This window comes from Mytilus trossulus, chromosome 6, assembly GCF_036588685.1.
Source record: "Mytilus trossulus isolate FHL-02 chromosome 6, PNRI_Mtr1.1.1.hap1, whole genome shotgun sequence".
Taxonomy (NCBI): domain Eukaryota; kingdom Metazoa; phylum Mollusca; class Bivalvia; order Mytilida; family Mytilidae; genus Mytilus; species Mytilus trossulus.
Window position 1 is genome coordinate 43,427,983 of NC_086378.1, and position 13,245 is coordinate 43,441,227.

A 13,245-nucleotide genomic window follows, 5' to 3' on the forward strand; every position below is an offset into this window, starting at 1 on the left:
CTTTATCATATACTTAAAAGAAAAATGAAATAAAAAAATGGGGTCACCGTTCATTTAAGCTAAAATCTGCCTCTGGAAAAAGCATACATTTTTGCTAATGTCCTTTTTTTCTGTTGAACTAATAGAAGAAAAAGAGGAAATATCTAAATAAAAAAATAACCTAATATAAGAAATCGCTTAAATTTTACAATAATTTTGTTTATGTACAGCTTATTTGAAAACAATAATAAAAAATATAGGTCACCGATGAGTTAAAAAAGATATTTCAAATTTAAGGCCAAAAAATGGCATTTTCGCACCAAAGGGAGATAATTTGGAGCTTTTTCAAGTTTTAAAGTCATCTGGGGCCAAACCAAATCATTTTTATGGGTGAAATAAATAAAATTTGAAATGAAAAAATAAAGGTTTAATTTTTTGCTAAAAATTTTGTACCCAGGAGCCCCCTTAATTGGTAATTTTTTAAGGAAATTTTGCAGTTTTTGGTCATTATCTTGAATGTTATTATAGATAAAGATAAACTGTAAACAGCAAAAATGATCAGCAAAGTAAGATCTACAAATAAGTTAAATTGACCAAAATTGTCAATTGACCCCTTAAGGGGTTATTGTCCTTTAATGACAATTTTTCACAATTTGTTCATCATATTTGCTAACTTTAAAAAATCTTCTCCTCTAAAACTTTTCAACCAAACTTCAACTGAATGATTAGTAGGGTGTATAAAATAAATTTTGTGTTTTATTTTTTAATTTGTCAAAAAACATGGCTGTCATGGCTAAAAATAGAACACAGGGTAAAATGCAGTTTTTGGCTTATATCTCAAAAACTCCAGCATTTAGAGCAAATAAGTCAAGAAGTTGAAGTATTTATTAGGTCAAGGTCTACCTGTCCTGAAATTTTCAGCCGAATTGGGTAACTGTTTTTTCAGGTTTAATGCACCTGAATTGATGATTATAAAGAAATTTTGCAGTTTTTGGTTATTATCTTGAATATTATTATAGATACAGATAAACTGTTAATAGCAAAAATTTTAAGCAAAGTAAGATCTACAAATAAGTCAATTTGACCAAAATTGTCAATTGACCCCTTAAGGAGTTATTGCCCTTTAAAGACTTTTTTCACAAATTGTTCATCATGTTGACTTACTTTAAAAAAAATCTCCTTTGAAACTGCTGTATCAATTTCAGCCAAACTAAGGCTAAATGAGTTTCAGAGTATCTATAGTATAAATTTTATATTTTATTTCCTTGTATGTCAAGAAACATAGCTCCTATGGCTAAAAGTAAAATAGAACATAGGAGAAAATTATTTTTTTTTTTGCTTTTTAAGAAAATAGGACGATTCAAAGAACATTTAAATAAATTGAAAAGCCAAAATAATCATTGATGAGAGATTTAACCAAAAAAATTAAGGTGAGCGATTCAGGCTCTTGAGAGTTTAGTAAGTCTATCTCCCATGTATGTACTGGTAAACAAAAAAGACTTTCCAAACTTTTTGTTTGAGCATTCCTTGTGGGAGGTTTATGCAACCAAATGCTTTGTTTTTGTCTCGCCTTGATGGAGACCAAAAGCCAAAGAAATGTCTGCTTTTCCATCGGCAGCGCCTCTCAACAATGTATGTGATTAGGTCAATGATATTTGGTATGCAGTTGTATTAGCATTGTCACATCTCATTTCCATGGAGATAATCTACCCTTCCCCTCAGTCATAGTCTATTAAAAGACTGAAACTATTTATTTTACATGTATTATTTTGTGTTTAGGTCAGTATATAGGGAATCACAAGTGATAGGTCAATGGTATTTGGACAGCTTATTTCCTTGAACATTCTTTGGCCTTGCCCCTTCAGTCAAACTTGAGAGTTTGTATTTATTTAGAATATCAAAAGATAGATATAGATGCTGCATGCCTCATCTTGTGAAGTGTGTGTCTTTCATAATATCTATTGTCCTTGTCAATTACTTAATTTTTCTCTCATGAGTATTAGGGTAATGATGTTTGGTCTATATTCATCAGACCGGTTTATCTGACCTTAACCTCAATTAATGTATCAGTGATTAAGTTTAAAGTTATGTGATTAGTAAGAAATATAAAGATTTGATACGATTGCTAATGAGACAACTTACCACAAGTGGCAGGTTAAGTTTAATTGTCTTTGTTTTTATCTTTTCCATTCAATATTTATGGTTCTTGATTGCCGGACACATTAATTATTGTTGAATTCCAGATAATAAATTGGTTACCTTTGTTTTGAAATTGATTGAAGTTATGGACCACTAAAGTGACTTAACAAATTTATGATCTTTTGTTTGCTTTAGGTGAGGTGTCTGTGCCCACTAAATCATCTCTCTAGTTGATTTATTTTTGGAATGATTATAGTGTTTTTATGTCTTTCTGGCAGGGTTCATTTGATCCTGGTCTGTACCTCAGATACTTAAACAGTAGGTCAACTATATTAATAGATGTAAGATGTTGTAAACGTGCCAATGAGACAACTCTTCATCCAAGTCGCAATTTATATACATCAAGCATTATAGGTTATAGCATTGTTTTCAACGTGGAGTCTTGGCTCACACCGAACAGCAAGCTATAACTGATATCAACAATGAGTAGTGTAAAACCATTCAAACAGGCAAACTAATCTATATAAAAACAAAAGCACACCTGAAATGTCTCACCTTCTTTAATAACCATTGATTTTATGTTGAAAACTAAACATTGACCAATTAACCATGAAAAATAGGTCAAGGTCAGATATACCAAGCCACTGTATGGAAGGATCATAAACTGTACATGTCTGTCTGGGCCAGGCAGACATGTACAGTTTATGATCCTTCCATAAAACAAATATAGTTGACCTATTGCTTATTGTTTAAGAAAAACCAACCAAAACACAAAATCTTAACACTGAGCAATGAACTTTTAAAAAATGAGGTCAAGGTCAAATAAAACCCATGAGACTGACATGTAAATCATAAAATATTTCTGTACACCAAATATAGTTGACCTAATACATATAGTGTTAGAAAAAAAGACCAAAACTCAAAAACTTAACTTTAACCACTGAACCATGAAAATGAGATCCAAGGCCAGATGTCACCTGGCAGAAAGACTTGTACACCTTACAATCATTCTATACACCAAGTATGGTAGACCTATTGCATACAGTATAAGAAAAAACAGACAAACTTAACTATAACCACCGAACCATGAAAATGAGGTTAAGGTAAAATTAAACCTGCCAGTTGGACATGTATACATCACAATCCTTCCATACACCAAATATACTAGACTAGACCTTTTGCTTATAGTATCTGAGATTTGGACTTGATCACCAAAACTTTACCTTATTCACTGATCCATGAAATAAGGTCGGGGTCAAGTGAAAACTGTCTGACGGCATGAGGACCTTCTAAGGTACGCACATACCAAATATAGTTGTGCTATTACTCATAATAAGACAGAAATTAACATAACGAAAATGAGGTGTCAAGGACAATGGTGATGTGACAGACAGAAACTTTATTACATTAGGTATCTATATGCAAAGTATGAAGCATCCAGGACTTCCACCTTCTAATATAACGTCAAGAAAAGCTGTCTAAAGATTTCAAGACCCCCTTAACATAAAATTGTCCATATTTTGAGTTAGAGCCGATGAATTTTTCTATAATTTTCTATAATTTATCCCAAAAGTAGTACAATACACTGAAAAAATATTATTGAGAAAAACGCAGGTGGGATTTTTTTTCTCCCATTTATTGTCTAGAAAAAGAAATGCTCTACGAAATAACTGTGTACTCGGACCACATTTAATCTAAATTTCGATAATTTCTGCTGTTTTTGTTATGGCAAGTTATCATCATCCATTATATAAAAGCAGTCCTAGTGGTTAAAAAAGGCAAATCAAGTTTCGTAAAATCAAGGGTTTTCCCAGTTTATTATGTGGCCTTTATTTCCTAGAAAAAGCACTAGAGTGAACGTCATGTATTGATTCGCCTTTCCACTAAACCCCTTTGACAGGTGCATGTGCATTTAACAATCCGAGGGTTTATAATTATACCGAGACTAACCGATAAACATAGTGACATGAGTTGTTAAACGAACGAGAAAATGCACGAATTTGAAAATCTTTTACAAATCAGTCACAACCAGGGAAAAACTGTTCGTCTCCAGGCAAAAATCTTATTGGTTAGTTTCGAAAAAATATAACACATTAAATTTCTCCTTTCATATTATATTTCCCGCGAAATTTTAGTCGATTATGATTGCATGGGCGCAATTTTCAAGTTTGTAGCCGGCCTTCTCGAGACGTCTCTGCCTATATCTGAGCCTGGGGTCTTGGTTCACTGATTACTAACGCTTTCAGTACCCTATTGATGAAGTATAAAGATTGGGCCAGGGGTCCAGGATGCCAGGCTACGTATACCAATCAATCGATTGACGTATTTGGATAGTATGTTTTAATAATCTTCTGCCTATTGTAACTCGGTGGCTGGTCATACTGGATTCGACATTACTTCATTTTACATCGATTTATACTAAAATTTATTTTGGAATAAGATGAAATAAGATACTTTATTCTCCCAATTTTCCATATATCTCAAAACTGTCAGACAGCTCTTTTAAAAATGACAAATTTTTCCATTATTATCATTTTAGCATATATTACCTTGAAAACTATGATAGAAAGAGAAATTCAAAATGTAAAAGTCATCAGCAAGCCACAGCACCTGCAATCACTGCATAACCTATTTGTTACAGGCATAATATATCAAAAGGCAGAATACCCCAATATTACTACATGGACTAGTATATTGGATAGATATCAAGTTGTTCCTTGCAACGTCTTCATGAAATAAGATACTTTATACATCATCGGACTATTTAACAAAAATAATTTTATAATAAAATGTCCCGGGTTTCCCAATCTGTATCCATAAAATACAGTGAAAAAACTAAAGTTTTTTTATCCTCCAATGAACTTTTGATGTCGTCCCTAAATCAAATACAGAATTATACAAATCAAGTTTTTCTTTTAGTTGTCGCAAATTGTCAAAAAATATCATAATTAGAGCTATGCCGTTCCGAAGCTAACTCTGGATATGCGGACCTGGAGATCATTCTTCTGATAACTCTCCGTTTTGCCAGTCTGTTTCCGCCGAATGGCCCGGTGGTTCTCATCGAGTACTTCGGCTTCCTCCACCATATTAACAAACGCTTCCAAGTTTCCTTGCACTCACTTTGTGACAGTGTTTGGGTGGGGATTGACACGTGAGTGACACATCTCCATTAATCCCCATCGGGAGTATCTCGAAGGCCGGTTCTTCGCCCGATAACGCTCGGGGGTAGAGTGGATGGAAAAAGGGGGGGGGAGAGGTAACAGAGGAATTTCAACCATGAACTATATTATCCATTTTAGCTCTGAGGTTTAGTTCGGCATAATGTAATGATAGGCTTGGACTCATACTCATAGTTAATACCTAAACTAGTAAATTTATATTGCGCAAAAAAATTTCCACTACTCTGAGACATGTGTTATAGTAGTCTGACTTTCAGCACTACTGACTGAAACATAACTTATGTGTATAAAAAAATATGTTATTACCAGCCCAAAACCGGCATTGTTGAGATTCACTAACATGTTAATAATTAATCAGCAGTACTTCGTTGTTTTTCACAAACACTTGTCTCTGAAAAAATCCTATATCATGAGATCAATATAACCTAGGATTTAACACATTAGGATTTTTATTCCACAAACCAGAGACATATAATACATTGTATTAATACATTGTATTATATGTCTCTGCACAAACACTGAGGTGCCTGTGCTTATTTTGACAAATGATTTAAGCAACTGAAAAGACAGCTATAAGCGAATTTGCATTTATGACGTTTGCGAAAACCGTGGGATGTGTACTGGAATGTATATTATTAGTTGAATTGGATTTGAAGTAGATTTCAGTAATTGTGATTCTTTGCATGTTTGGGTCGAGACTTAATTGAGTGTCGAATCTATCTTTTATTCAGAGAAAAATCCAACGGGATTAACCGAAGCCTTCCGATCTTTCTTTTAACACGCACTTGCACAAGGAGAAGGAGCGCTTTTTTGCAGCACAGACAAGAAGACTTAAAATACACAATGGGAGACCGAAGAGACGACCCTGGGTAAGAACAGTTGAATATTATCAACCATTTTATTTAATAACGTACGGCTATAACAATATTACAATTTTTATTCAGCATTTAATCGGGAAATTAAAACTAAATGATAAAACCACGTGCTCATCCGGGATCTCCATGTATGAAAATTTAAAGATGGAGGAACTCGCACCATGATGAAACAACGCGTCTACGGCGTGGCGTGTTTGATATCATTCCATCATATTGAAAGAAAGTTAAAATAAACTAATTTTCAGTTTTTGTAGACATGAATGTTTATTGATGTAATCTTTATTTGGAACGGGTTCTTTTGCAAAATTTTAAGCTGTAAGCACTAGTGTAAATCGTAACCCGGCAAAAAGAAGCGGAGACTCCCGAATGTGTAACTAGTCCAATAGCTAATTTCTTGCAATTATATATCAAAATTTTGATATTCTCTTTTCTTTTCAGCAAATTTTTTGTTGGAAACCTTAGCTGGGACACGGATAATGGTAAGATAAAATAACCAAACTAAACATTGATGAAATCTTTAAAATTGTTACCAGCCAGAACCGCATTTTTACAAGAAACCTTCGTCCTAAAAGTTAGCAATATGATCTAACATGGCCATTGTACAGTAACTTATTTTTCTTGGATGGCGAGAGAAACCTTTAAATTAATCTATGACCTCATAACAAATACATAAAAAATAGCTGTATTTAAAGCTTAAAACCTACAAAATAAATTTGGGAGTACAGACACACTGTGCTAAAAAAAGGACACCCAGACCTGTGCAATTGGAAAGTTTAAAAAGGCTTGGCATCCATGTAAAAGGTGATTGAAGACAACAATCGATGAGCATTTTTTAGTTCCATCACAAGGCTTCATGGTGACAAGGTGAACAATATAATTACTTGGTGTTGGATTTAATAGAAAGAATAAAAATGCTGAACATTACAAATGCTTTCCAACTTGCATTACTGAATTTTAATATTTATTATTTTAATCGCCTTCTAAAATTATTGAGAGGCATTTACACCATGAAAAATTGACAAATAATTTTTATTTCACAGAAAACACTGAATGAACATAGAAAACTTTACTCTTGAAAACCATTTTATTTGCCACCAAAAAAATTAGCTCAAAATATTTATTGAAACTGGAAATAGCCAAATACAATGTAAATATTGATTAAATGTTTAAATATTTGGTGTTTCAAAACAAGTTACAGATGAAGTTTGAATTTTTGTTGTATTATTTTTTTGTGCAGAGTTAATGTTCCTTGAACTTGAATGAAAAACTGAAGTAAATGGTCTTCCGCACTTTTTTTGTCATGCTTGAAGATGATGACTTAATATGTGTTAAAAACTTTACACAAAAGTTATATAGCAAGGAAGCATTTTGTTCCAGTACAAGAATACTTGTTTTTGTTAAGTTTAGAAGTGGCATCAACTGACACATGTACTATAACATAACTTTGCAAATTATTTTTTGTTTTATGCAGACAGTTTATGGAACTACTTCAGTCAGTATGGACAGCTCTCAGATGCCGTTGTAATCATGGACAGAGAAACTGGAAGGTCCAGAGGTTTTGGTTTTGTGACATTCAGAGATCCAAAGTGTGTCGATGAAGTTTTACACCAACAACAACACGAAATTGATGGCAGACAGGTAAAAAAAAATCTTTTCCCAACATTAACATTCTGCCAAATGAATAAAGCAAATTCTTCTTGTTATATTCCTACTAAGAATCTTAAAATAATTAAAAAAAAAATACATTTGAATCATGTTTTCTCATGAAACAAATGTTTGGGTTTAATATTTGTTCCATCTTCCAGGTTGAATGCATTAGTATATGTTTTGATATTTCATCACCATATTAATTGGTTTTCATTTGAGATTTTTTTGTGACATACAGTTAAATTGTATTTATAAAAAAATCCCAAATGCAAACTAGTGATTGGAGAAAAAATGTAACATAAAAGCAAAAAATATAATTGACTTGGCAGCTTGTGAATGGATTTGATGGCAGACAAAATAAAAAATAAATTCCTATTATTTAGGTGCTCTCCTAAAGGAGTAAATGCCTGTTGCAGAGGACAGAGCAAGAACAGGGCATGAGGTGGAAAGCTTGCTTTATGTATAAGCTTAACAGCAACACCTCAATAAATGTACAGAGTGATGGGTAAAGGTTATGTTAATTTAGATGTGTGGACTTGACTGAATAAAACTTGGCTGTTTACACTTCAGAAATTCTATCGCATTAAAGTTAACTCCCAGCTCCTGTTCATTTGGTTTAATTGGGGAAAAGTCTGTTGTGATAATACACAAGAAGTTTGACAAATAATATAAACATTTTATAGATTAGTTTTATTCTTGGATAATGAATATTAAAGTGAAACTAATTCTCCCACTATAATACAATAATTTTTGTAAGTTTGCACATAATTAAGGTTATGACTTGCTTCTCTGACAATTAAGTAGGAGAAATTAACATATTAAAGTGAAATCTGGTATGTTTAAGATGATATTACATATCAAAATAAGTGATTGGAATGTCTTGCTGCTCAAAGATGGTTAAAAGTTTAACTGGTTTAAGATCCTAAATTTCATTTTACAACTTTTTTCCTGCTAATTGTGAGCACACTCGATTGAATATTTTTTTTCTTTTTGAAAAAGATTTGATGAAAACATGCAGGCAGACATGTTTATGTCTGGCATTGGCCATCTTTAGTACCTGTTGTTGGAAATGAATCAAGCAAGGTTGTTTTTTTTATTTAATACATTAATTTTTGAAATGATGATACATTTACAATTAGCACTGACTTTGCCTTGATAGTCTTAAACCTTGACTATTCTCATTGTTTAAAACTTTTAAGGACCACAATTCAAATTCTTTAGTAAATGGTTCGAAATTATTTCAAAGTTGCTATAGTATCACTGAATCAATGAACTCTTTAGGTAAAGATGATATTGGAAATTCTCTGCTCCCAAGATAGGATTAAAGCAAATTTCATCAAATGCAAAAACTTTTTTTCGTGAGGGTGAACTAATGATATGGTTTCATTGTGTTTTTTTGAAGTCAGACAATCAAGATATTTTATGAAGTTTCTATAAACATCACTCCAAGCAAAAGTTCCAAGTGTAGAGAAATAGAGTTATTCATATCAAGTCCGAAATTTTCATTGTTTTGGCATTATTTAATTTGTCTTTTTTTCCTTTCTTGCAGATCAGTGCCAAACCTTGCAACAGCCGATAGACTGTTTATGGAAGTGGAGAAAACAAACTTAAAATCATGTGTATTGACACCAAACTTGTGGTGTATATAAATCTCTATGATTTGTAACTATGTGTCATTTGTTGTCTTGAAAATTCCATTTGTTTTTAAATATAAAAACTTCTCATTTTATACCATTGCATTGTGCACTTTGTAACAGAAAAAAAGTTATAACAACAATTATTGTTTGAACATTGGAGCAAAGTAAATCGTGTATCCAATCATAAAATTTATTAAAAATGTTAAAATAACAACATTAATTTCATGTATTTTAATTGATCACCGTCTTCAGAAGAAGTAAATTATATAAAGTCTTTAAAAAACTATTGTTATTTGTATTGCCAGGTGTAAGGCATGGAATTCTACCATTTTATCTGATTTGGTCTTTGAGGTGGAATCGGAATCATAAAGTACATTTTTATTGGCATTATGTTTTCTGGTCTATTTCAGGTTTAAGTTTTTGGTGAAGGTAGTTTTTGATAAAGTCCAATCAACTTGAAACTTATTACTCCTGTTTCTTTTGATATATAGTCTTTATAATTTTAATGCCAAATTAGAGATTTTACCCCATTTTCACGATCCACTGAACATAGAAAATGATGGTGTGTACTTAAGACATGTTCTTGATGATGGCTATATGAAATTTATAAAGAAAGATGTGGTAGAGGGCGATTGACATTTAAGTTGAAAAATGGTGTTTTGCTTGTCGAGAAATTTGCAAGGTGCAAGCATTGAATATGTTTAAAAAAAATATTGTCGATTTTATGTTGCCATTGTCAAATAATGGAGTTGTCATCCTTGTCTTGCAAAGTCTGTTTTATAGGAACGTCTAACATAAATGGGTTGCTATCAAGTTTACTTTTTCAGGGCCTTTTTGCAAAATGCTTTTTATGACTCGACTGTAGCGGATAGGGCATTTAGTTTTATCCTTGTCTACGTCTCAAATGTGGTGAAACTTGGAACAAAATGCTTATAACCACAAAACTTGTTAAACTTTTGGTTGTGATTCATCAGTTTTTGAGCGGTCTTCCTTTATCACGTTTATATGTGAGCAGGTGTATAATTTTTGTTGCATTGACCGCCTTCACGCTAAAAGCTCCATTATTTTAGATATCAGTTTGAATTTGCGAGTTGGTAGAGAAGAAAATTATAAACTAGAAAGACTTGTGGTTAAACGTGAAGGAGAGGGCATTGAGTCCACCATACGTCCACAGCCAAATGTTTGAAAAGTAGTACACCTTTTAAAAAAAGATGTATGATTGCCAATGAGAACCCTCTAAAAGAGATTGAATGTCACAAAAATCATTAACTAGGTCACTTTTGACCTTCAACAATAAGCAAAGCCCATATATCATGGTCGAAAGCCAGAATTAAGTCTTATTTGTGAATGGAAAACAGGCAGGATTTATCAGAAGGAAACAAGTTGAATGGTGAATGTGTCGTACCGACCACAGAACAGACAACACCCGAAGGCCACCAATTGGTCTTCAATAAAGCAAGAATTCCCGCACACATAGGTGTCCTTCAGCTGGCCCCTAAAAAATATGTTTACTAGTACGGTGATGATAGACGTCAAACTAAACTCCGAATTATTCACAAGAAACTAAAATTAAAATCCTACAATACTAACAAAGGCCAGATGCTCCTGACTTGAGACAGGCGCAAAATTGCGGCGGGGTTGAACATGTTTTTGATGTCAATCCTCTCCTAGACCTAGCCAATGTAGAAAAGTAAACCATAACAATACGCAAATAAAAATTCTGTTCAAGAGAAGTCGTGACTCCGATGTCAAAATATGTAACAAAATAAAATGACAAAATAATACCTAAATAACAACGGACTACAAGCAGTTGCATGCTCGTTACAACAAAACACACTAGGTTTTATTTGGATGGCGTTACGTTTTTACGAATAGCAAAGATGTTGAATAATTCATTGCTTTTCTCTAAGTTGAGTTGACATAACTGCTTAATATGCATCTGCAAATTAAAATCAAGTTTGAAGTAGCATCATTAACTGATTTTGAGTTCTCTGCTTATATTGGTAAATGCCACCAAGGGACACGTTCCCAATTTACTTTATTTGCTGCTTACGCGGGAAAGCAATTTCTTATGGTTGTGAATTATATCTTTTCATGGGCCAACCTTAGAAAACGAAGTGAATCTGTACAATTACACTACAGACATGGGGACGGACACTATTATTGCTATTCTTCATCTGAAAGTCTGTCAGAATTTAAGACTCGAGTTCTTAAAATAAGACTGAGCCCCTAGTACAACCTTGCGATTTTTCTAATTAATTAATGTGTGCAACTATTTGTTGAGGTGAATCATACTCGGCTCTCCTTAATTCTCCAATGTGAAGGATCGATGACTCAATAATGGTGTTTAGTCTGGTACCAGATGTTTTTAATTTAATACAAGTGCTCTCGTTGACAACTTTCCATTTTTGTATCCACTCTTGCCCAATTTATTGAACTTGCAGACCGGTGTCCGAATTTGGATATTGAGTCGCTTTTCCATAACTTTGAAAAAGGACCACCCTCTTATAAAGAATTTTATTTCATTGAAAAAGCTCCAACCCTCATTAAGTCATAATCATCAAACTTCACCTGGCTAGCGGGCTACCGCGGGTGTCAGTGTACGTGGTCGACCCGATAGCGGGCTACCGCTGGTAAAGGGACGTGAACGGCCTGGCTAGCGGGCTACCGCGGGTGTCAGTATACGTGGTCGACCCGATAGCGGGCTACCGCTGGTAAAGGGACGTGGACGGCCTGGCTAGCGGGCTAGAGGACCAACAGTATGAACATATAAATTTTAACAAGCAATTAATATAGCATCCAGAGCTGTAATCTGTACTGTCAAAATGTTGATCATAAAGAGCTGAATATTTTTACAAACTTCAGATGACTTGACAACATTTTCAGCTCAGCCTAAGGAATCGGTGAAACTGTCTCACTAACTTACTTGTTATGTAAGTCAACTTTGGCCAAAAAAGATAATCTGCAATAATTCGGATTGTCTCTGTATAGATGTAAAAAGTAGAGATCTACCAAGAATTGATCAAAACGTGCTAGACACGTACCTAAAAACCTAAGTGTTTACAGGTTTGAGATACCAGAGGCGGAATAAGGGGAAAGGGGCCCGCCCCTCCTTTTTGGGAAAAATTTGGTTGCTTATATAAGGAATCACTGGAGCGGCCCCCTCTTAGGTCAGTCAGTGGGCCCCCACTTATGAAAATTCCTGGATGCAGTAGTTCGACTACTCTATTATGGATTTTTTTTGCAACGCCCTTGTTCGTCCGTACTAACCAAAGTTGGTTCCCTTACTTTATTTTGCCTTAACCAAATTTAACACACTGCTTATATATTTCCCTAAAATTCAGAATAAAAACAATTTTGGGTAGCGTCACTTTTACCGTTCTTTAGTTATGTCACTTATGAAATTTACATGATATGCAAGGGTGGGCATCATCTATGTCAGATGGACAATATTATATCTAGTAAATTGTAACGTTTGTATAATTTCCAGCAATTCGTTTGATACCTAACCAAATACGATAGTTTAAATAAGTATTGTAATTCATGACACTAGATTTTTTCACCTAAAATTGATATTATTTTGTATAAGGTTAGGGTGCTTTACATATTTTATGGGTCAAACACTGGACTTTAATAAAAATAAAAACATTATTAAAGCCAAAATAGTATCGTTTGTATTGAGGTAGAGATTACAAATAGAAAAAATAATTGAAACCCTACAAAATTTTCACAGATTTGTACAGATGACCTTTGACCTCAATTTGAGAATGTGACCATATCAAGTGCATA

General features: G+C 33.5%; 1 protein-coding gene across 1 annotated transcript; it reads left to right on the forward strand.

The window, feature by feature from the left end:
• The first annotated feature begins 6,010 nt into the window (after window positions 1-6,010).
• Window positions 6,011-9,676, forward strand: LOC134721396 (RNA-binding protein Musashi homolog Rbp6-like). The gene is made up of 5 exons (XM_063584369.1): window positions 6,011-6,166; window positions 6,611-6,651; window positions 7,644-7,810; window positions 8,203-8,324; window positions 9,369-9,676. The coding sequence occupies exons 1-4, from the start codon at window positions 6,141-6,143 to the stop codon at window positions 8,212-8,214; spliced, it is 246 nt and encodes an 81-aa protein (XP_063440439.1). The 5' UTR covers window positions 6,011-6,140; the 3' UTR covers window positions 8,215-8,324; window positions 9,369-9,676.
• The last annotated feature ends 3,569 nt before the right edge of the window (window positions 9,677-13,245 follow it).